Here is a 21,989-nt window from a genome sequence, read left to right on the forward strand (position 1 = left end):
GAGTGTGGAGTGCCGGGTCTTCTCCACTCCCCAGAGAATCATCAACATTTCATACAGCCACCATCTTTACACTTCCTTCTGCCTTAGCGTCAGCACTCCTCCATGTTCAGAACATGCTTCAGGACACATGTAGGGTCTTCATTTGTGAAGTGAGTTGAAGTGTGGTATCAGAGGAGCACTCCACAGCCCTGGATTAACTGTGCATACGGTGTGTCTGTGGAACTGCTGTGTTGTGTTATTTGTCTCAGTAAGTAGTAAGTGAGGCCTATCCTAGCAAGTGGATTTCTGGGAGGAGACAGCAGGCCTGCTCCATTGACCGTGTTTCAACATCTGTGTTTACTCCACATTCACCGAAAGCTGTTTCTTACTTGCTTAATTCGACCCTTCCTCTCTAGAGAGTTGCCCAGGTGCTCGTTTAGTCTCTTGTCACTTCAAGACTTGACTACTGCAACTCTCTTCTGGCTGGTCTCCCTTTACACACCATCAGTCCCCTGCAACTTATCCAGAATGCAGCGGCACAGGTCGTCTTCAACGTTCCTAAATTCAGCCATGTCACTCCACTGCTGTGTTCTCTTCACTGGCTTCCTGTAGCTGCTGCCCGCATCAGATTCAAAACCCCGACGCTGGCCTACAAAGCCAAGAACAGACCAGCCCCTCCGTACTTGATGACAATGGTCAAAAGCCGAGTCACACTTTTAACTAAGGCTCGGCTCGACCCGCCATCCCTCAAAATCCACGGAAGACAAGCGTCCAGGCTTTTTTCTGTCCTGCACCAAAGTGGTGGAACGAGCTTCCCCTGGGTGTCCGAACTGGGAGTCGCTCACTGTCTTTAAACACAGACCACCTCTTCTGAGAATACTTGGGCGAATAGCAGAGGTATCTTTGAACTTTTAGCCTATTCAAACTAGCTGAGGTTTTTCTTGAGTAAATAGCAAAGCACTTTTGTAAGTCGCTCTGAATAAGAGCGTCTGCTAAATGTCTTAAATGTAAATGTAAATGTTGCTTACCTGTTTCAGCCTATTAACACGAATTGAAGTCAGAAATCGAACAACGCTGACAACGGTCGGCCCACGCTTTTAACATACGACTGTAGTTTGAGAGCTCTGAGAAGTTGGGGTGAAGCACTGGGTTGGGTTGTTTTTAACATGAACACATACAGTCATAGGAAAAAATGAGGACACCCAGCTTTAACTTATGAACATATTTAATTATATGGACACTCAATCTTCATTTAAACAATATTAAGAGATGGAGGTAATATAACTAAACACACACAACTGAAGAAATTTCTTTTATAATCAGTTACAAAATGTAATTATCAGAAATGCAGTTTTCTTGTAAGATTAAAACTCCCCCACATTTATTACTACTTAAATACCTACAATTAGAATCAGGACTGTTGAAGTGAGTGGTGAAGATCACCAAGGCCCAATCCAGAGTGCTTTCTGAGGCCTCCAGAAAGAAGGTTGTAACTGCAGATGAGTCTGAGAAGGGTTTTATGAATATCTTAGAACAGTTAGAAATCAGGGCGTTCAACTGCCAGCCAGGTGGTCAGGTCAGTTTTTTTCCCTCTTCCTGTAAAGTTGCTAAGTTGACATTTTGGAGATTGTGCTGCAGATGGCGCTGCACAAGGATGATCGTGCTATTAATACCTGTGGGGTGTGTGACGGGACTGATAGATTGAGGTGGTACAGTGCAGTGAGTGTCTGGTTGGAGGTGTGGGAAATGGGTCACAAAGCAGATGTTAATGAATGGCAAAAAGGACTGCATTTGGTCTGTTCGACAGCTCAATGCTGGGGGACTTTATACCCCTCTAGCCCACACCTGGCATTAGGCATGGTGCCAATAGGCTCATGTTTATCTGCTCCAGAGAGTCCTATTTCTATTCCAACTAGTGGTGGTCTCAGGTGTAGTACTCACCTGAGACTCGACTGTGTTCTCTTGCTGACCCACTGTACTGCTCTACATTACTTCTTACTCTTCTTTCTTCTTCCTGTGTGTGTGTGTGTGTGTGTGTGTGTGTGTGTCCTGTAGGCTGTGCCTTTGTTAAGTTCTCCACACACACCGAGGCTCAGTCAGCAATCAGCGGCCTACACGGGAGCCAGACCATGCCTGTGAGTATACCTTTACCACACACATACACACACAGACACACACAGACACACACAGACACACACACACACACACACACACACACACACACACAACACACACTGTACATCATTTCATGTTGATAAAAGCTATCACATGTGCGGCTGCTGCCGCATCAGCGGCAATCTAAGTGCAAATGAGTCCTCTAAAGTGCTGCGCTGTTCTGGGTCTCTCTCTCTCTCTTTCTCTCCTCTCTTCTCCTCTCCTGGGTCCCTCGCTCTCAGCTCTAGAGAAATACTCCTCTTTATCTCTCCTCCTCTCCGCATAGAGCAGAAGAATTATTCGTCTAAGAGGGAGAAAGAGACTGAAGGAGAGGATGAAATAATAAAGACAGAAAAGAGAGAAAAAGAGAGAGAAGCAGAGGGAGAGAGAGAGAGAAGCAGTGGGAGTGACAGGAGAGTGAGAGAGAGAGAAGCAGAGGGAGTGACGGGAGAGTGAGAGAGAGAGAAGCAGAGGGAGCGAAGGAAGAGTGAGAGAGAGAGAAGCAGAGGGAGCAACGGGAGAGAGAGAGAAGCAGAGGGAGCGACGGGAGAGTGAGAGAGAGAGAAGCAGAGGGAGCGACGGGAGAGGGAGAGAGAGAGAGAAGCAGAGGGAGCGAAGGAAGAGTGAGAAAGAGAGAGAAGCAGAGGGAGCAACGGGAGAGAGAGAGAAGCAGAGGGAGCGAAGGAAGAGTGAGAAAGAGAGAGAAGCAGAGGGAGCAACGGGAGAGAGAGAGAAGCAGAGGGAGCGACGGGAGAGTGAGAGAGAGAGAGAAGCAGAGGGAGCAACGGGAGAGAGAGAGAAGCAGAGGGAGCGACGGGAGAGTGAGAGAGAGAGAGAAGCAGAGGGAGCAACGGGAGAGAGAGAGAGAGAGAGAGAAGCAGAGGGAGCGATGGGAGAGAGAAGGAGAGGGAGAGAAACAGGGAATGACGGGTGAGAGAGAGAGAGAGAAGCAGAGGGAGTGACGGGAGAGTGAGAGAGAGAAGCAGAGGGAGTGACGGGTGAGGGAGAAAGAGAAGGAGAGAGAGAAGCAAATGGAGTGACGGGTGTGAGAGAGGAGAGAAGCAGAGGGAGTGACGGGTGAGAGAGTAAGAGAAGGAGAGAGAGAAGGAGAGAGAGTGAGGGGTGCGAGAGGGAGAGAACAACTAGATAAATAAACAGAGAAAGAGGGGAGCCACAGGAGAGAGAGTCAGAGAGAGAGAGAAAGAGAAAGAGAGGGAAGAAGAGACAAATAGAGAGCAAGAGAAAGATTTCCTGCCAATATTAGATCCAATAGTTTCCGCTGAGCTCAGCCTGATATCGTTACCTGTCACACATCAGTAACATCTAAGAAGAACTCTAGCCATTCACTCACTACAGCACTCCAACCTAAATTCATCCAACTAGATTCGATATTTTTAACATTCTATTCCAAACTTTATTAAGACAGATTGCACTGTGATCGGACCATGGATAAGGCAATCAGTGGTAGCATGCTAGCTGTGTTAGCATGTTCGGTTAAGCTGCTCCTTTAACATATTATGGGCCCTATCTTACACTCTGTGTGAGGCATGTCACAATGCTAATTGCTATCTTACGCCCCACCAACAGTCTACTTCCATGGCTTCCAATTTCTGTCATATTGCTGTCTTGGCCACGGAAAACACCAGAGCTCTCCTGACTGAAAACAGCCTAGGCAGACGTCAACATCCAGACGTTCGTTGCTATCTTGGCAGTGAATTGTCAACACAGGCGTGTGCCCGTACACCCTCGCTTTACCCCATTGAAATAGCAATCCGCTAGTCAGACCCCACCTGTCTCTTAAAAGGGAACGGCGAGTGGTGCTGATTGGCTTACTGCACGTTACACCCAAAACACACCCACCCCACACCCATCCTACAACCACCCCACACCCACCCCACGCCCGTTACGATAGCAAAGACACACTGACGCCCTTAATCAGCCTGCAAATCTAAAAAATAGGGCCCTAGGTCTGCAAGACAGTGCTTATGAATGCTATTAGCTTAGTATGTGAGCTAATACTACTAACACATACTTATACACATATACACACACATCTATACCACCCATGGCCCAGCATCTAGGAGTAACTGATTTAAAATGCCATTAAAATGGACTGTTAGTTTGTTTATGTTGGCGTTTGTGTGATGCCGTGTGTGTGTGTGTGTGTGTGTCTGATCACTCAACCTTGAGCGTATTTAGATATTACCCCGACCCTGAAAGCAATCACACTCAAATGAGACTTACAAGGCCATAAGGAATAAAAAAAATATTACAACACACACACTCACGCACACACTCACACATACTCACACTGGGGGCCAAAAAAAGCATATTGGCATTGCTCTCACACACCGCGTCTAATTAAGGACATTTACATATTGAAGCAGCTTCCAGAATAGGAGAAAGTGTGTGTGTGTGTGTGTGTGTGTGTGTGTGTGTGTGTGTGTGTGTGAGAGAGAGAGAGAGAGAGAGAGAGAGAGAGAGAGAGAGAGAGAGAGAGAGAGAGAGAGAGAGAGAGAGAGATAACGAGCCAACTTGCAACCTTTTTTAGCTGTTTTAACCTTTACAGAGATGCAGAACATCCACTCTGAGGAGATTCTTCATGTACAGCTCAATTCAGTTTATTGTCAACACACACACACACACACACACACACACACACACACACACTTTCTCCTATTCTGGAAGCTGCTTATAGTGTATAGTGTCAATATGTGCAGTTGTGTGTGTGTGGTGTCAAAGTACAGTCAGGGTATATGACCTGTACAGATGTTTTTACAGATGGTTTTTCAGATCAGCTCCTACTGGCTCAGACTGGGAGTCTGTTCACTGGTTATTATGGTTACAGTGGTTATTAATCAGAAATATGAGACACTGGCCCTGCTGGATCACTTAGAGAGAGGAGTCTCAGAGGATACTCAACCCAATTATGATAATGGACCTAATGACAAATGAAAGGCAGTATAATGTCATTATGATAAGGCTGTTGTGCTGTTTGGTCCCAGTATTCAGTCAGTCATGCTGAATGTTACTGGGTGTTCCTCTAAAGCTCAGACTCGTCAGCACATTGGACAGCACAGCAAAAACTCAGGCAAGGTGTTTTGTAAAAACTGTTGAAAGAAAAAGGCCACTCTGCACTTTCACATCATCTCTTCTGTGCTCTTCTCCTTTCCCCTCTCTTCTCCTCTTTTCTCTTCTCCTTTCCCCTCTCTTCCCCTCTTTTCTCTTCTCCTTTCCCCTCTCTTCTCCTTTCCCCTCTCTTCTCTTTTCTCTTCTCCTCTTTTCTCTTCTCCTTTCCCCTCTCTTCTCTTTTCTCTTCCCCTCTTTTCTCTTCTCCTTTCTCCTCTCTTCTCTTCTCCTCTTTTCTCTTCTCCTTTCTCCTCTCTTCCCCTCTTTTCTCTTCTCCTTTCTCCTCTCTTCCCCTCTTTTCTCTTCTCCTTTCCCCTCTCTTCTCCTTTCCCCTCTCTTCTCTTTTCTCTTCTCCTCTTTTCTCTTCTCCTTTCTCCTCTCTTCTCTTCTCCTTTCTCCTCTCTTCTCCTCTTTTCTCTTCTCCTTTCTCCTCTCTTCCCCTCTTTTCTCTTCTCCTCTTTTCCCTTCTCCTTTCCCCTCTCTTCTCTTTTCTCTTCTCCTCTTTTCTCTTCTCCTTTCCCCTCTCTTCTCCTCTTTTCTCTTCTCCTTTCTCCTCTCTTCCCCTCTTTTCTATTCTCCTTTCCCCTCTCTTCCCCTCTTTTCTCTTCTCCTTTCTCCTCTCTTCTCCTCTCCTTTCTGCTCCTTTATTCTCATCTTTTCTCTTCTCCTTTATTCTCTTCTCCTTTCTTCTTCTCTCTTCTCCTCTTTTCTCATCTTTTACTCTTTTACCTCTCCTCTTCCTCTTTTCCGCCCATCCCCCTGCTCCGTAATCATTAGTTGAGAGTATTTTGGCCTTTACAGCTGATTGATTTCTGTGGCACCTTTGCCACCACACCAAATGTCATGTGTTGCACTAAATCATTAGAAGCTTCTTAATGAGCAAGTGTGTGTGTGTGTGTGTAAGGGTAGCAGGGAGTGTGTTTGCTCATTTGTGAGAGAACCACATTTGGTAGTGTACTAGACACTGATATCATACAGTAATACAGTAACAGTATCATACACTGGTATCATATGGATGATGAAGAATGGCAGAAGCTGAGTTGTTATGTAAGGCTATTGGAAACATATGAATCAAGATGTAAAAATATAGCCGGTGAGATCAGCTGCTAGACCACAGAAAATAGGCCTTACGTTCAGCACCCCCTCACCCCCACCCCCCAACTCTGAAGGCGGGCCGTGAGCACATTGGACAGCTAAAGATTGGATTATTTACACCCCACACCACAGAATCATCTAAGAAGATAATCATTTAAGACCACCCTGATATTGACCACCCTGACCTTCCACAAATGTTGGCCCAATTATCCTGTAGTGTGGACCTGAAATGCAACGTCGCAGCTCTTTATTTTAATATGAGGTGCTTAACTGGACAACTCCCCACATCCCTCCTGGAGACAAAGTTTTCAGGTTTCATGTTCTGTATGTGGAAATGACTATTTCTCAGTAAGACAATTCAATGTAATTCTCTCTCTCTCCCTCTCTCTTTCTCAGGGGGCATCCTCCAGTCTGGTGGTGAAGTTCGCAGACACTGATAAAGAGCGGACCATTCGCCGCATGCAACAGATGGTGGGCCAGTTTGGCATCTTCAACCCTGCTGTGGCTCTGCCTTTCAGCACGTACAGCAGCACCTACAGCACCTACACACATGCCGTGAGTGCACGCCCACACACACACACAAACACACACACACACACTATATATATATATATATATATATATATATATATATATATATATATATATATATATATATATATACACACACACACTGGGTTACACCCACCCTCCCATGACTCTACCCTCGTGCACATGATCGGTTTTTAAACACGCTGAGCTGCCAGGCTAGTGTTAATGCACTAGATATTTACTGCACACTGGATGATATGCAGAGGTTTCGACACGCAGTTGTACAAAGCCTGAGAACTCTCTAAACTCATTCAGACATCATTAGGACTGGTTAGGCAGATGGTCCAGGACCGCCATTACGAATGGCCTGCTACTGACGTTTCCAGCATGAAATCAATGTTAGAACTATTCAAATCTTACAACTCATTACAACCATGAGCTTCCAGGAACCCAGAGGCAAATGCAGCACATTCAGTCAGGAAAGCGAAGCTGAAAAGAGACTGGACAGTGATCTTAAACATGCTGTGTGTTTACTTCTTTTCATTTTAGGGTGTCATAGAATGCATTTATTGAGTATTTTATGTATGTACAGATAGTAAATGTGACCTGGGTGGAGGCCCAAAAACATGCCAGTATTTGCTCATTTACCACCATGTCATGTTGCCTCAGAAAGAAATGCCCTGATTTCCCTTTAATGGAATTTTATAGGCTTGTAAAAGAGCTCTGCTCTGATTGGCCGGTTTACAGGACTGTAACGGCTCACTGAAACCATACAGCCTAGCCTAGCCTAGCACCACAGGGGCCCTGAGTGGTCTAGCTGAATAAGGCACTGTCACTGTGATCCAGAGGATAGCTAGTTTGAATCCCGGTCATGCTGCTAGCCATTGGCAGCCAGCGCCCCAAGAGAGCACAATTGGCCTTGCTCTCTCCAAGGTGGGTAGATGGCGGTGCTGGCTAGTACACAGCGCTTTCATCAGAACGCGTTTGTTAGCCAGTGGCATTGCATCCAAAAAAAAAAAAAAGAGGCTGGCTGTTCATGTGTTGGTCTTCACCCTCACAGTATTCTTAGCTTTTAGCCTATTTAGCCATGCTTTCATATTCTGCTGAAGTAGCTATTGTGCTTAGCCTTGAAATGCTTTCTCTGGTGGGCTGGAGTTTTATTTTGCTGGATTTTCATTTTAATGAAGGAAAACAGTGTTTGAGGTTCACAGTTGTCAAATTCTATGTACCGAACTCTCAATATTTATTTAAAAATTCCAAGATAAACACCATTCTAGGCCACTTTAATATATTATCACGCTGGGGGTTGTCCAAGCTTTTGTCCACCACTGTACCAATAGCTCTTGTACTGACTCTGTGTTCTTACTGCAGGTGTAGTATATTCATTGACTTTGTAGATGTAGAAAAGAAAGGGGGTCCCGTTTCTTGACCAAATATACACAAATTGAACAGAGATAAGATGCTGTTTAGATTTGGACATCCCGTTGGGCAGACGTGTCAGTGAGTTAAACGCTGTCCAGAAGTGGCCATGGACCACTTAGGTAATGGGGGAGCTAATGGCTGTTCCCTATGGATGAAATGTAAACATTCCATATATGGCAACATTCCAACAGAATGTGGCGTGAAATAAGGTATAAAAACTCAAGGTATTCCTAAGTCGGAGAGAGAGACCGAAGGGCACCCAGAATTGGCAGACTCTCTCCACACTGTTCTTTCGATTGCAATAAAATATATTATTGTTACAACTAAAGACGGTGGCTACAGACTCTCCTTTTTGAATAACAAGTCCATCTCCAGAGGAAGACGAACCGAGACGACACAGGGTCACAGAGAAGTCTTACCATCCACACATACACACTCCAGCTGCCCATATCAATGCCTGATGGCCTGTCATCTGTTTTTTCCCCCCCATCAAGGCATTGAATAATGCATTGACACCATTTCAATTCCCCTCTCATGAATACTCAGGGAGGAACTCGGAGTTCCCATGTAATTTTAACTCAGCCACTCCCTTCGGAGCCCTCTGCGGATTTCTCCGCTCACAATGCGTTTGCCTTACTCTACGTTTGCTTTACCAATATTTCACTTTGATCAGAGGACGTCCCTTTTATTTTGTCCTCTTTTTTTTCGTAGCGCAGATTGCTCGCAGTTTGGCTTCGTCAGATGACGGAGATGCACTTCAGAATGCCGGACGCTCGCGAAACGCAATTAATCTCCGTCAGATGAGCTATGTGTTCGTTTATGGCTGGGTTAATGTATTCAAAAAGGCCTAATTCCAGCGAATATTCATGAGCTACTTATCAAACGATAACGCGATTAGATATAGATATTCTTTCTGATGTAGCAGAATGCGGCCTCCTTCGCCCACGCTCTGAAGAGCAGATTAAACACGGTATTAAAACGTGTTAAAAGCTGCTGTGTTATAATCTGCTGGATGTGCCGCGCCAAAGGATCTATACTGCACATCAAATAGATCCGCTCGGCCTATATATAGACTATACCCTACAGGCTCACAGCCTTAATTACAGTGGGAGTGTGTGCGTGTGGGTGCGCATCGCTACATGCTGAATCTTGTGAGTGTGCAGATATGTATGCATGTGTGTCAGTGTGTGTGTGTGTGTGTGTGTGTGTGTGTGTGTGTGTTTGTACACATGGCTACGTACCAAATCTCCTACCATCCAACATCCTGACCTCACTAATGCTCTTGTTTTCGCTACATGCAAAAAAAAGAAATCCTCACAGCAATGCTTCAAAATCTAGTAGAAAGTATCCTTCCCTGGACAGTAGAGACAGTTACTACAACAAAAGCAGGAGAAACTCTTTTTAATACTGTTAATTCTGGAAGAAACATTGAATGAGCAGGTGTCCAAATACTTTTGTCCATATTGTGTATGTACATTACTATATAATGAAATATTAAAGGAGCAGTTTGGCTAAAAATCAAATCAGCATGATTTATTACTTACTCCAAATGCAGTGGACCTGCCATGAAATGATCGCTATCTACGATGGTTCTTTAGTTTTGAAGAAGAGATGCTAGGCTAACACTGCTAACAAACACAGGGGTTAGACTGTCACCAATCTTATCTCTGTAAATACACCCAAAAATGACTCACTCAGTGTGCATCTGTATCTACATTTGATGTGCTTTAGACTTATTAAAGTAAAAACAACAATAAACTTCATTGTTGAGTGTGTGTGTGTGTGTGTGTGTGTGCACACATACATTCTGAGTTAGAATGTGTGTGTATTTCATAATGTTAATGCCTTATTAGAATACATATAATAACATAAAATATTTATCTTGTGCGTGTGAATGTGCTCCATATTGAAGCTCGTGTGTGTGTGTGGGTGTGTGTGTGTGGGTGTGTGTGTTGTGAGTGTGTAAGACCCCCTTTGACATCCAACCATAGCCCAACAGACGGAAACCCCCCAGGTATACCACAATCCACCTGCTCTCTGACCCTCAACATCGTAAACACAGAGGACCCCCACCTAGTCTCAGCCTTCCACAAATCCACACCCCTCCCCACACACACATACACTCCCTCCCCTTCAGGACCAGCGCTCTGTTTGCAGGAGATGAGCGTAAATGATTTCAATTCCATGTGGATTATTAAAATGGGAACGGCTAGCACTTCAAACATTTCCTTAAATAGTAAAATTCAGCCCTGAGGGACCAGGGGAAACACACACACACACACACACCCACACGCCACACACACACACAGACACACAGCCACCAGCCATTCATACACTTATACTCAATCACTACCACTAGCACGCACACCTATGAAAAGAGGGCTTTACCAAGTTTGAGGTTTCTCATTCTAACCCTCAGTGATCTTCAGTTAGTCCAGCTGATCTGATGTGCTGGTCCTTTCTAATGATGCATTTGGGTGTTTATTCAAAATGGGCTCTTTTTGCTATCATGTCAAATTAGCAATTACTTTGCTTTCAAGACAGTGTTTACAGCCTTTAATTACCCCGACTTAATGAATACCATGGCTGAGCTTATAGCACATCAGAATCTGAATCAGATTTATTGGCCAAGTATGTTCACACACACAAGGAATTTGTTTCCGGCTGTTAGTGTCTCTCTAGTATTAACAATATACAGCTACTATACATAGAATTTACAGACAATACACAATATACAGAGAACAATAGTATGCACAGTATACTTAGACTTTACAAGGGCATTTCTATACAGTGTGCTTTACAGTGCTATTCACAGAATAGCAGTGTGCAAAACTATACAGATGAAATATTGTGTGTAAACATGTGTGAAATGAGTAATGGTGCAGTAATGCAGTAACGGTAGGATAGGATGAGTTTATCAGTAGTATCTATGGTCAGCCTGTAGCTGATGATGGTGATCAGCTGTTGATGAGTCTGATGGCCTGAGGGTAAAAACTGTTCTTGTGTCTGACAGTCTTAGTGGACACAGTTCTGTAAAATGGAATTGTATTGAAATACTGGGTATTTGTGTACCTTTACTTTTTACCTTTGTTCTGTATTCTTTAGAGCTCTACTGATGTCTTACGGTCATATATAGACCCTGTTTACATCTGGTCACTTCATGCGTCTTGAGTATCGGAATGATATCAGGATAAGGCCACGCCACATAAAAATGCAAATGTGCACGGTGGTCCAAAACCCATCACAGTATTGTTTTGAAACTCCTCCCAGTACAAACCCAAACACCAGTAATAACTGCTGCGCAATCAGCCAATTTGCATATTCCATCCCACATAGCATATCTGCATTTCACCGGAGACACATTGGACGACCAAGTATAAATCAGGTTACATTCCAGATACTAGTCACATGAAGTAACCAGGTGTAAACGGCATCATTGCCTGAAAAACTGAACATTCGTTTCAGAAAGTGATTCAGCTTTCATTTCAGTTCAAAAGATGCTGATGGTTTGTGTTGGTGAAAGATCAGGTTGCGGTAATAACAGTGTTGAGGTCTTCACAGAAACAGACCCTAGATCAGACCCTAGACTTTACATATGTAGAAATAATGTGAATATTAAGGTTTGTTTTATTTGCAATATTGTGGTTTACACTACCTATATACATCAAAGGCATTAAAGACATCACAACCATCCACTTTATATATATTATCTATTCAACTTATTGTCCTCCCAGACAGAACTACACCCTGATATTGTGAATTTTCCATGGTTGTGACATCATAACTATGCAAATATATAGAGTTTACACATTTACACATGCCTGTTTGGTTTATTTCAGCGTTGTCCACTCATTCACATGCCAAATTAGTCGTAGGAAGTGATGCATTCAGCTTTCATTTATACACAGTAAAACATATGCTGATGGTTTTGAGTTGTTTAAAGACGAATTGGAGTAATTTTTGATAAAAACAGACCCTAGATCATGTTTTTTAACGCTACTCAACAGCTACTGTAAAAAGGTCTTTAAATACATGTGAAAATTTATTCTTTTTTGTTTTTGGTTTTTTTTTTTTGCAAAATGTTGTTTGAACAATAATGACACGATCAGGAGGAACGCATGAATAAATGACTCACTTTTCCAGACATAAACACGTTACCTTTTAAACTTTCTTGAAATTTCAGGCTGTTGCAGTAATGACAATATTGGGGGTGGTAATATATTGCTCTAACATTTGCAAAAGTTGGATAGATATGAGAGTAAGTAATACATGTGTCTTAATAATGTATTATAAATACACACATTGTCTTTTTTTAAATAGATTATTCACTTTATCATTTTATTGGAGCAAAGAAATTTCAGAATGTGGATTGGGGAGAAGATCAAAGTAACAACATATCAGTGATGGTTGGATTTTAACACAGCTCTTCCCCGGTTTAGTCACTGCTAATTCTCACCTAAACGTTACAGCTCCCACTACCACACAGCACTCCCAGCCTCAGAGCGGGTGATGCCCCAGCCGCAACCCCGCCCAGGCTCCATGAACATTTGAACAGAGGTGCCTGAACCTTTGCATACAACTGTATATGGGATATGTCAGTCTGAAAGGAATAGTATAAAATATAGGGCATTTGGCCTTTAATGTACAATAATTAAATCACGCTTTTGTTAAATTAGACTGCAGCGTCTCAGGGTTAAAGTGTGTGGGCAGTGCTACTGAAATTGTCTACATTCACACCCTTAATACCCCATACATTCAAGCTTACTGTGTTGATGCGCGCAGGCTGTGCTGTTCCAAAGGCCTTCATTTCAAACTGCGAATGTTTCACACGTTTAGTAACGCTCCATGCCGCATTCCATTGGCTACGTCGTTGTAGCGTAGGATGTGTCGGATTCAAAGTTCCTGCCAGCTTCATTAGCATAGTAATCAGAGAACGTTCCAGAAAGAAGATAATGCGTGTGTTAAATAGGGATTGGCAGGAAGGTCTGGATGGGCAACTTTACCTAAAGTTAAAGAGCCTCTATCATGAAAAACTTATTTCCCAGCTCTTTTTGACATAACAAGAGCAGAATGTGAACCATGGTAACGTTTTAAAACGCACCCTTTATTTCTCAGTCCATACAGTCTGGGTCTGGAGCTACGAGGCTAATGTAGCTATCAATGAAAGCATATGTACAAATCGCAGGACTCAATTAGCTTATCGCTTTAACACTGAAGAGTAGAATTTTTCCATGGTTGTGACATCATAACTATGAACACTTACATATGGCCATCTATTCGGAATGCTGTAGTTTTGTCCGCTCATTTTCACAGAACTTTTCCATGGTTATGACATCATAACTATGTAAATTTATATATGGCCGTCCATTCGGAAACAGTTTTTTAGAAGCTGGTTTACCCACATGAGGAGGTGCGATTGTCTGCCTTAGAAAAAAAAAACTGGTGCTTTAACTTTAAAAAGTAACCTGGCTCATTTAGATATGAGGCACAGATACTGTTTACAACTCTTTACGATTTTAATTGACATTCTTTACATTTCTTACGATATTTATAGCATTTACAGTTAACTCATATTTCTATGGCAGCCAGGTTTCTTGCTTTATAAACGAGAAATCTTCTACACAGTATACTGACCAAAACCAATCCCAGAAGTCCTTGCCCAGTCCACAGTGAAATTACACAACTCATGGCGGCTGGGACTTGACGAGATTAGCAGGCGGAAAAGCTTGGTGAAGTCGGCTATCACCTGCGCGTGCTTCCAAAACCGGAGTGGAGGATTATCCAGCTCTTTCCTGACCACTGCATCTAAACAGGTCCCGGCCAGTTCAGGATGATGTGGCCGTCACGGCCTGGGATGAGAGATGGGAGAGTGTTTGCGAGTAAGAGGAGGAGGAGGAGCGAGCGGAGGAGTGCGACGAGCACCTCTACGGATGTGGCGAAGGAGGACAAGATTCTGCTTCGAGCTGACAGACAGGCTGCAAATGGGATTTTGGGGCGAAAAGCAGGAGGAGGCAGTTCCAGAGAGGGAAAGAAAGAGAGAGAGAGAGAGAGAGAGTGACAGACGGAGAGATAAACGAGGAGAGTGAGAAAGGGGGTGTGTGTGTGTGTGATGTGCCAAGTAAGCAGGACAACATACATCTCTCAAGCAGTTGAACCAGCCATACTGTCAGATAGGCCTGACGCCAGCATGAGAGAGAGAGAGAGAGAGAGAGAGAGTTGGAGAGATAAAAGAAAGAGAAAGTAAAAAGCAGAAGCTGCAGTAGAAGCAAAGACCAGAAAAAAGCTCATTAAGGCTCATTTATAATCCCTTTACATCTGAAAATGACGTCCACCCCATTGTAACCGTCACTGTCCGCATACTTCTATGCATCCTTTACGTTGGCATGGACGTTAAGCAGTACATCCACTAGAGGGCAGTGTAGAGTCAGAGGTTAAGGTAAAGGTATTTGTCACTGTACTACGTACAGCGAAATGTGTCCATTGCATTTTACCTATCTGTAAACACACACACACACACACACACACACACACACTAGTGAACTGTGGGCAGTGAACACACATACACCCAGAGCTGTGGGCAGCCAACTCCAGCGCCCAGGGAGCAGAGAGGGTGAAATGCCTTGCTCAAGGGCCCAACAAGAGCCTGGGTATCGAACCCACAACCCTGTCATTAATAGCCCGGAGCTCTAACCGCAGACGAAATCATCAGCAGTGTGTAACCGGCTGTAAACAGTGTACTAAAAGTTTCACCATGAGTTTGCTTCTTTCTCATCATGTTCATATGGCAGTGGTCATGTTTTGCATGCACCATTGGCTAGACTACCCCCACGATTTCCAGCGGTACTGTTCCGTTCTGTCCATATCTGTAAGCTTGCAGAGAAAGTGCACACATATAGACAAAATTAAAGCAGAGTACGGACAAAAGGCTCCGTCCGAGCATAAATGAGCCTATAGAAAGCAAAGAACCCCATTCAGCCTACTGCGAGAAAAGTACCACACCATTTATTTAGCATATGCTGTTAATTTCATATCCGCCAAGCTAACACTGCATGGTGGCAAATTTGATGCTGTTTCCAGCCGGCCTAGTTTTGATGAGCTAAAACGTAGTAGCATAGCATTACGACCTCTTTCTTCAGGCCAAAAGAGAGATTTTTTGCACATATTACATATTACAACACTGATGTCATAATAATCAAAATTGGCAAGTGAAATGTAGAATGCATAAACTTTAAGCTGAAATCATATAATTAAAAAATAATTATTATTTTTTGAAACTGCTCTATAATAAACCGTATGACCATGGTCATTTATTTCAGTGACAACTAAAAAGGCATGTTTGTCCTTCCAAACAAATGAATATGAATATGGATTGCTATGTCTTAATATATTGAGTTATCAAATAAAAGCTCATTATAATAACTGCTTAAATCTGTTACACTGATTAAATCTAATTACACTAAACTAAACTCTAAATCTGATCAGCTTTGTGCATTTTATAAAGAAAGATGCCATTTAAATTTGGGGTTAAAAAATGCAATCAGATCCTCACAGCAATGCTCTGAAATCTAGTAGAAAGCTTTTTTAATTCTCTAAATTTCTTAAGAAACAATGAATCAGCAGTCCAAATACTTTTGTCCATATAATGTGTATGCTTAACTTAGATGTAGTACAATCGTCCAACCGACAATAATTTGAAAATGTTTTCAGGTCTGACTTAGAACCAACTCAGGAGAATGGATAGTTAATAAGATGTACAGGACTGTCTCTCTTGTTGGATGCACTGTGTTTTTTGTCCCCCTCTGTCAGTGTGAAAAAACTGAGAAATGAGAGATTCTGGTTCCGTTTTCGGCTTTGTTAGATCACATCCATTACAGATCAAGCATAGATGAAACTGGAGCAATGGCAACCACTCTGAGGCCTGCAGAAGGAGCTTACACTGAAAACCATTTCACTCTTGAGCTCCCCTGACTGGCTTCCTGTCATCTAGATAATAGCCCTGGCTCCTGCGACTGGTAGTATCTTAGCTCGAGGTTCTTTTCTAGACTCTGTACTATTTGTACAAGCTAAGAATGCATTTCTCAGAGTGGACCTCAAAGCTCTTTCCTAAGTGGCTCTGGACAAGAGTGTGTCAGATGCTGTAAGTGTACTGTAGAGGAATCTGCTATTTCGACTGTAACTCAGGTATTTTGACAAGATCAGAGCTGCAGTTTCTAATTTGGTTTGAAAAATTGGACTAGATGTCTGTACGCTGTTTCTACCAAAACTAACATCCAAGCAACCACCTGAGACACTGCGGAAACCATCTGACACAGCATAGCAACACCCTAGCACTCACTAAGCAACACAATAGCAACTACATGAAATAGCAGAGCAATCCCCTTGCAACACCTAAACAATACTGTTGCAATCACCTAGCAACCACTTTACAACACCAAAGCAGCCGGCTTGCAACACCAAACCGTAGCAGTCACTTAAAAACACCACAGCGACCATCTAGGGTACCATAGCCACTACCTAGCAACCACTTAGCAGCAAGCCTAGCAACTGCCTGTTCAAATGAGGTATGCTGCTGCTTAAATCTGTTAACTCTAAGTAAACTAAACTAACTCTAAACCTAAACAGCTTTGTGCATTTTATAAAGGAAGATTTAAATTTGGGGTTAAAAAAAGTGACTGTAATTAATTTAGCAATGAAACAATTTCAAACGTTTATTAGAAGAAGAGTGGAAACCAATCCTAAATCAGGATTTTTAAATAAATAAATGAATAATATTTAGCCAAAGCAGCCAGCTTGCAACACCACAGCAACCATCTAGGGTACCATAGCAACTACCTAGCAACTGCCTGGAAGCCTTTTTTTTAAGCTTTTTAAAAGCTTGTTTATCTTTTCGGGTGAGGCATGCTGGGATGTTTGGAGGGGGTTGTTGAACAGTTTGTTAGGTGAGGGTTTTTATTGGTCGGCCTTTTTACGTGACTCTAATTACTCTTATTAATCACCAATAGAATTCTTGAAAGCTAATACATCCGCACTCCATTGCTCCAACCAATCGCGACAGCCGCGCCCCGTTTACATAACCTTAAAGAACAGACAAAGAAAGACTGGGCTGCTGAAAGACAGAACGCTGTACTGCGATGGTGTTCTTCTGAGTATGAGTGCAAAGAAGTGGGCTGGCAGAGACAGACACTGGCAATGGATACTACTGTCCCCTAGTGGTTGAATGTGTTACTGCAGCTAGGTCCTGTTTGACAAACCCTGAGACAAACATTCATCAAAAGACAATCTAAAACAAATGGTGTAAAGTGCGTTAGCCTGACGCTCTGTATTTGTAGTGATAATTGCTGTGTGTTCATAGAACACGTTTCACTGGCTGGTAAATACAGTCTTATCGGTTCCTCTGTAATGTTCAAACAGAGGAAGAGACAGAATGAAGGTGATGGAAAGATCATGTTATCGAGGGACTATTTCGACACAGTCCACATCTCGGTCTCTTCTTTCACTGATTTCTTCCCGGCACTCTGGGTTTTGTTTTCTTTCCCTTACACTGACACACACATACACACACTACTCACATATCTGAATATATATATGTCCAAAGGTTAGTGGACACCCCTTCTTATTAGTGTTTTCAGCTAACAAAAGGTGTACTCATTTCTCAAATGGGTGCATACAGCTTATGTAAGCTCTGCAGAAGAGCACCGTCAATATAGTCACATGAGACTAAAGGTACCATGGCTAATACCAAGCATCAGCTAGAGGGGTTTATAAGGCATATGCAGTGTAAATAGGGTGTTACACTGGCAGTACCACCTTACCACATTTGAAATGAAAGTTGAAAAGAAACAGCATGGGTAAACAGTAGGGACATGCTAACCAGAAAGGAAAATGTTAACATATTAAATGCTGTTTTCTTGTGATCACAGCTTATTTTTCTCATTATCTCTAGATAAATGTTTTTGTGATGACAACATTTTTTCTTATCTCTGGATAACCAACGTTTTGTGATCTTAGGATTGCAAAACCTGTTTTCTTGTGATCACAATTTAATTTTCTTGTTATCTCAAGATAACAGATGTTTTCTCATGATCACAACTTAATTTCCTTGTGATCTTGTAAAAAGATCTGAGACCACATGTATTTCCATGGATGTGACCAATAAAGTGGTGAATCGTCACGTTACAGGAGAAGGAGAAAAGTCATCAATAGCACTAGCAATGCCCCTAACACTAGGAGGGTGAAAACTAGCACATGTCTCCTCCATCACATGCGAAGCCAAGCTGCCACTGGTGCAGCATCGCTAGGTAGCCAGTGCGCTCTGAGCAAAGCACGGCTCCCCATCTCCAAAACAACAGCTTACAGACTGACCAACATCACACTAGGAGTGATGTGGAGAGGAAGGGCCATCAACCCACCCCTGAGAGAGCAAGGCCAATTGTTTTCTTGCTATCACAACAAACTGATCCTGAGAAAACAAACATAAGTTGGGATCTCAACAAAACAACTTCTCGAGATCATGACTTGTGTTTCTCAAGATAAAAAGTTATGATATTTGTAATCATGTTTTTTTTTGTTGTCTGCACTTCCATAAGGATGCGTAGGTGTAAACACAACAGCACTTTCTCTTTAGTCAAACAATACCTTTACTGAATTTAATAACGGAAACTCTAAAACAGGTAAGCAAAGGATTTCATATTCTGAAAAGCTACATAGAGTTGCTAATGTGTGTTTAGCTTTCACTACATTCCTGGGCAGGCATTACGTTTGACTTGTTAAGTTTAATTTGTTCCCGAGATGCATAAATTGTTTGTGTGCTTGTATGAGTGATTAAATTTGCTAAGATACAAAATGAGCTAAATAAATAAACCTGTCTTGTCTTACATACACATACAGACACATACCTGTACTTCTATATATAGGCACAAGCATTAGCATAACACACACATACACAGTAGTAATTCCCACTCTTGTCATAACCGGACGTGATGTGCTGTAATATGTGTTACACTCATTGGGCATCATTAGCTCTGTGTTCTGTTCGCCGCAGTGTCCACATGCAGACCAATAATAACACACTAACATGCTGCTCATGGAGCACAGGCATTACATATGCATGCTAATGCTTTGGCTTATAGATCTGTGTGTCCTGGCCTGTTTGTGGGCAGCTATAGATTAGAGTGTATATGGAGCCAGATGTGGGTTTCTTGGCCTGTGATCATTTGCCTCAAAAATCACACAGGCCCCAGATTCTTTATTTATTTATTTATTTATTTATTTATTTAAGTGGGGGAATCCCACTGAGACTGAACGCCTCATTTTCAGGGCAGCCCTGTTTACAATATTTACACATTTACAAAGTACATATATACTAGCCTAAAAGCATCTCATAGTGTAAATGAGAAGCTGATATGAAGGTAAAGCATTTACCACACTGTTTACACTCGAACATTTTAACAGTTTGAAAAAGTTACTCATTATGATTTAAACAAGTCCATTATTTAAACAAGCTATTATTATTATTATGGTTATTATTATTACTATTACTATTACACTTTCCAAACAGGCACAGGGAGGTGCAAACAAATATAAAAGTAACCTTTAAAGGTACAGCATGATCCGTATTCGCAAATTGCTTACCATGAAGGTACACTTCATCCAATTTCCCTGGGAAAAAGTTTTTCATACCTTAATAAACTAAAATGCCTGAAGTCAAGACAATACATGAGGAAAATAGCAATAGTATTTAATAGCAGCAGTACTATTAGTAGCAGTAGTAATAATAGTAGCAGAAGTAGTAGTAATATAACAGCAGTAGTAGTAGTTGCATTAGTAGTAGTAGCAGCAGTAGTAATAGCAGTAGTGACAATAGTAGTAGCAGTATTGGTAGTAATAGCAGTAGTAGTAATAGTAGCACCAGTAGTAGTAGCAGTAGTAATAGCAGTAGTGGCAGTAGTAATAGGAGTATTTGTAGTAATAGTAGCACCAGTAGTAGTAGCAGTAGTAATAGCAATAGTGGCAGTAGTAATAGGAGTATTGGTAGTAATAGAAGTAGCAGCAGCAGTAGTAGTAGCAGTATTAATATAAGTGGCAGTAGTAATAGGAGTATTGGTAGTAATAAACATAGTAGTAGCAGCAGTAGTGTCAGTACTTGTAATAGCAGTATTGGTGGTAATAGAAGTAGTAGTAGCAGTAGTAATAGCAGTAGTGGCAGTAGTAATAGCAGTAGTGGCAGTAGTAATAGGAGTATTGGTAGTAATAGATGTAGTAGTAGCAGCAGTAGTGGTAGTAGCAGTAGTAATAGTAGTAGTAGTATGAATCACAGCAACAGTAGTAATAGTAGCTTTGGTAGCAGCAGTAGTGGTGGTAGCAGTAATACTTGAAGAAATAATAGTAGTAGCAGTAGTAGTGTCAGTACTTGTAATAGCAGTATTGGTAGTAATAGAAGTAGTAGTAGCAGCAGTAGTGGTAGTAGCAGTAGTAATATCAGTAGTAGCAGTAGTAATAGCAGTATTGGTAGTAATAGAAGTAGCAGCAGTAGTAGTAGTAGTAATAGAAGTGGCAGTAGTAATAGGAGTATTGGTAGTAATAGAAGTAGTAGTAGCAGCAGTAGTGTTTGTAGCAGTAGCAATAGTAGTAGTATGAATCACAGCAGCAGTAGTAATAGTAGCATTGGTAGCAGCAGTAGTGGTAGTAGCAGTAATACTAGAAGAAATAATAGAAGTAGCAGTAGTAGTGTCAGTACTTGTAATAGTAGTAGAAATAGTAGTAGCAGTAGTTGTAGTAAAAGCAGTAGCAACTGTAATAGTAGTGGTAGTAGCAGCAGTAATAGTAATACTAGTATGGGTAATAGCTGTAATACTAGTAGTGGTAATAGTAGTTGTAGTAATAGTACAAGTAGCAGTAGTAGTATCAGTAGTTGTACTTGTAGTAGTAGTAATAGCTGAACTTCACTTTTATACCAGAGTATAAAGTCAGTCTGTTTAGCTCACACTCGGACAGGTCAGCCTTGCCATAGAGACAAGCTTACTGTAATTAGTTATTTTTGATGGGGGGGTGGGTTGGGGCAGCGTTGGAGCAGTGTTGTGGATTTGTTTTAATTTATTTAATAATGAGTGTTTGAGAGCTGCTTCATAACTTATTCACACTAAGACACTAATGTACATACATGCAGTGTGACAGGCTCCCCTGAGCACACGCCTGCATGTTAGGGGCGGGGTCAGGAAGATGAAATATTCAATTAGCGCTCATAATCATTTCTCATGTGTGTGTTTATGTGTGTTCTGTTTTTTAAATCTTAATGAGAGCTTTCTAATGTCTCTCCACCCTCTCCCTCTCTCTCGCTCCCTCTCTGTTTCTTGTTCAGCTGATGCAGCAGCAGGCGGCCATAATGGCGGCATCTCACGGCGCCTACCTCGCGCCCAGCATGGCATTTCCAGCCACGCAAATCCACCAGGTGGGGGCGCTCAACATGAACGGCCTGCCGCCCACCCCCATGACGCCAGTGTCAGGTCAGTCTGGGCCACCGGCCACATCATCACACCAAAAGCGTGGTAAACAGCTCTGGTTTTGGAGGGCAAGGGTCCAGCACAGTGGACTGGATCTTTATGAGCTACTTTAGGTTCACTATAAAGGTCGCGCCCACCCTTACTGCACTCATCACTGGTCAGTTTTAGAGTTCAGACTGT

At 42.3% G+C, this 21,989-nt stretch overlaps 1 protein-coding gene across 1 annotated transcript in view; it reads left to right on the forward strand.

Annotated features, from left to right (window-relative positions):
• LOC140546158 (CUGBP Elav-like family member 5) overlaps nucleotides 1–21,989 on the forward strand; it is a 195,165-nt gene that overhangs the window by 151,269 nt on the left and 21,907 nt on the right. Inside the window, exons 5-7 of the mRNA XM_072669342.1 lie at nucleotides 2,035–2,114; nucleotides 6,754–6,912; nucleotides 21,668–21,812. Coding sequence (XP_072525443.1) covers nucleotides 2,035–2,114; nucleotides 6,754–6,912; nucleotides 21,668–21,812 — 384 coding nt within the window. The remainder of the gene's footprint in view (nucleotides 1–2,034; nucleotides 2,115–6,753; nucleotides 6,913–21,667; nucleotides 21,813–21,989) is intronic.

Source organism: Salminus brasiliensis, chromosome 23 (assembly GCF_030463535.1).
Source record: "Salminus brasiliensis chromosome 23, fSalBra1.hap2, whole genome shotgun sequence".
Taxonomy (NCBI): domain Eukaryota; kingdom Metazoa; phylum Chordata; class Actinopteri; order Characiformes; family Bryconidae; genus Salminus; species Salminus brasiliensis.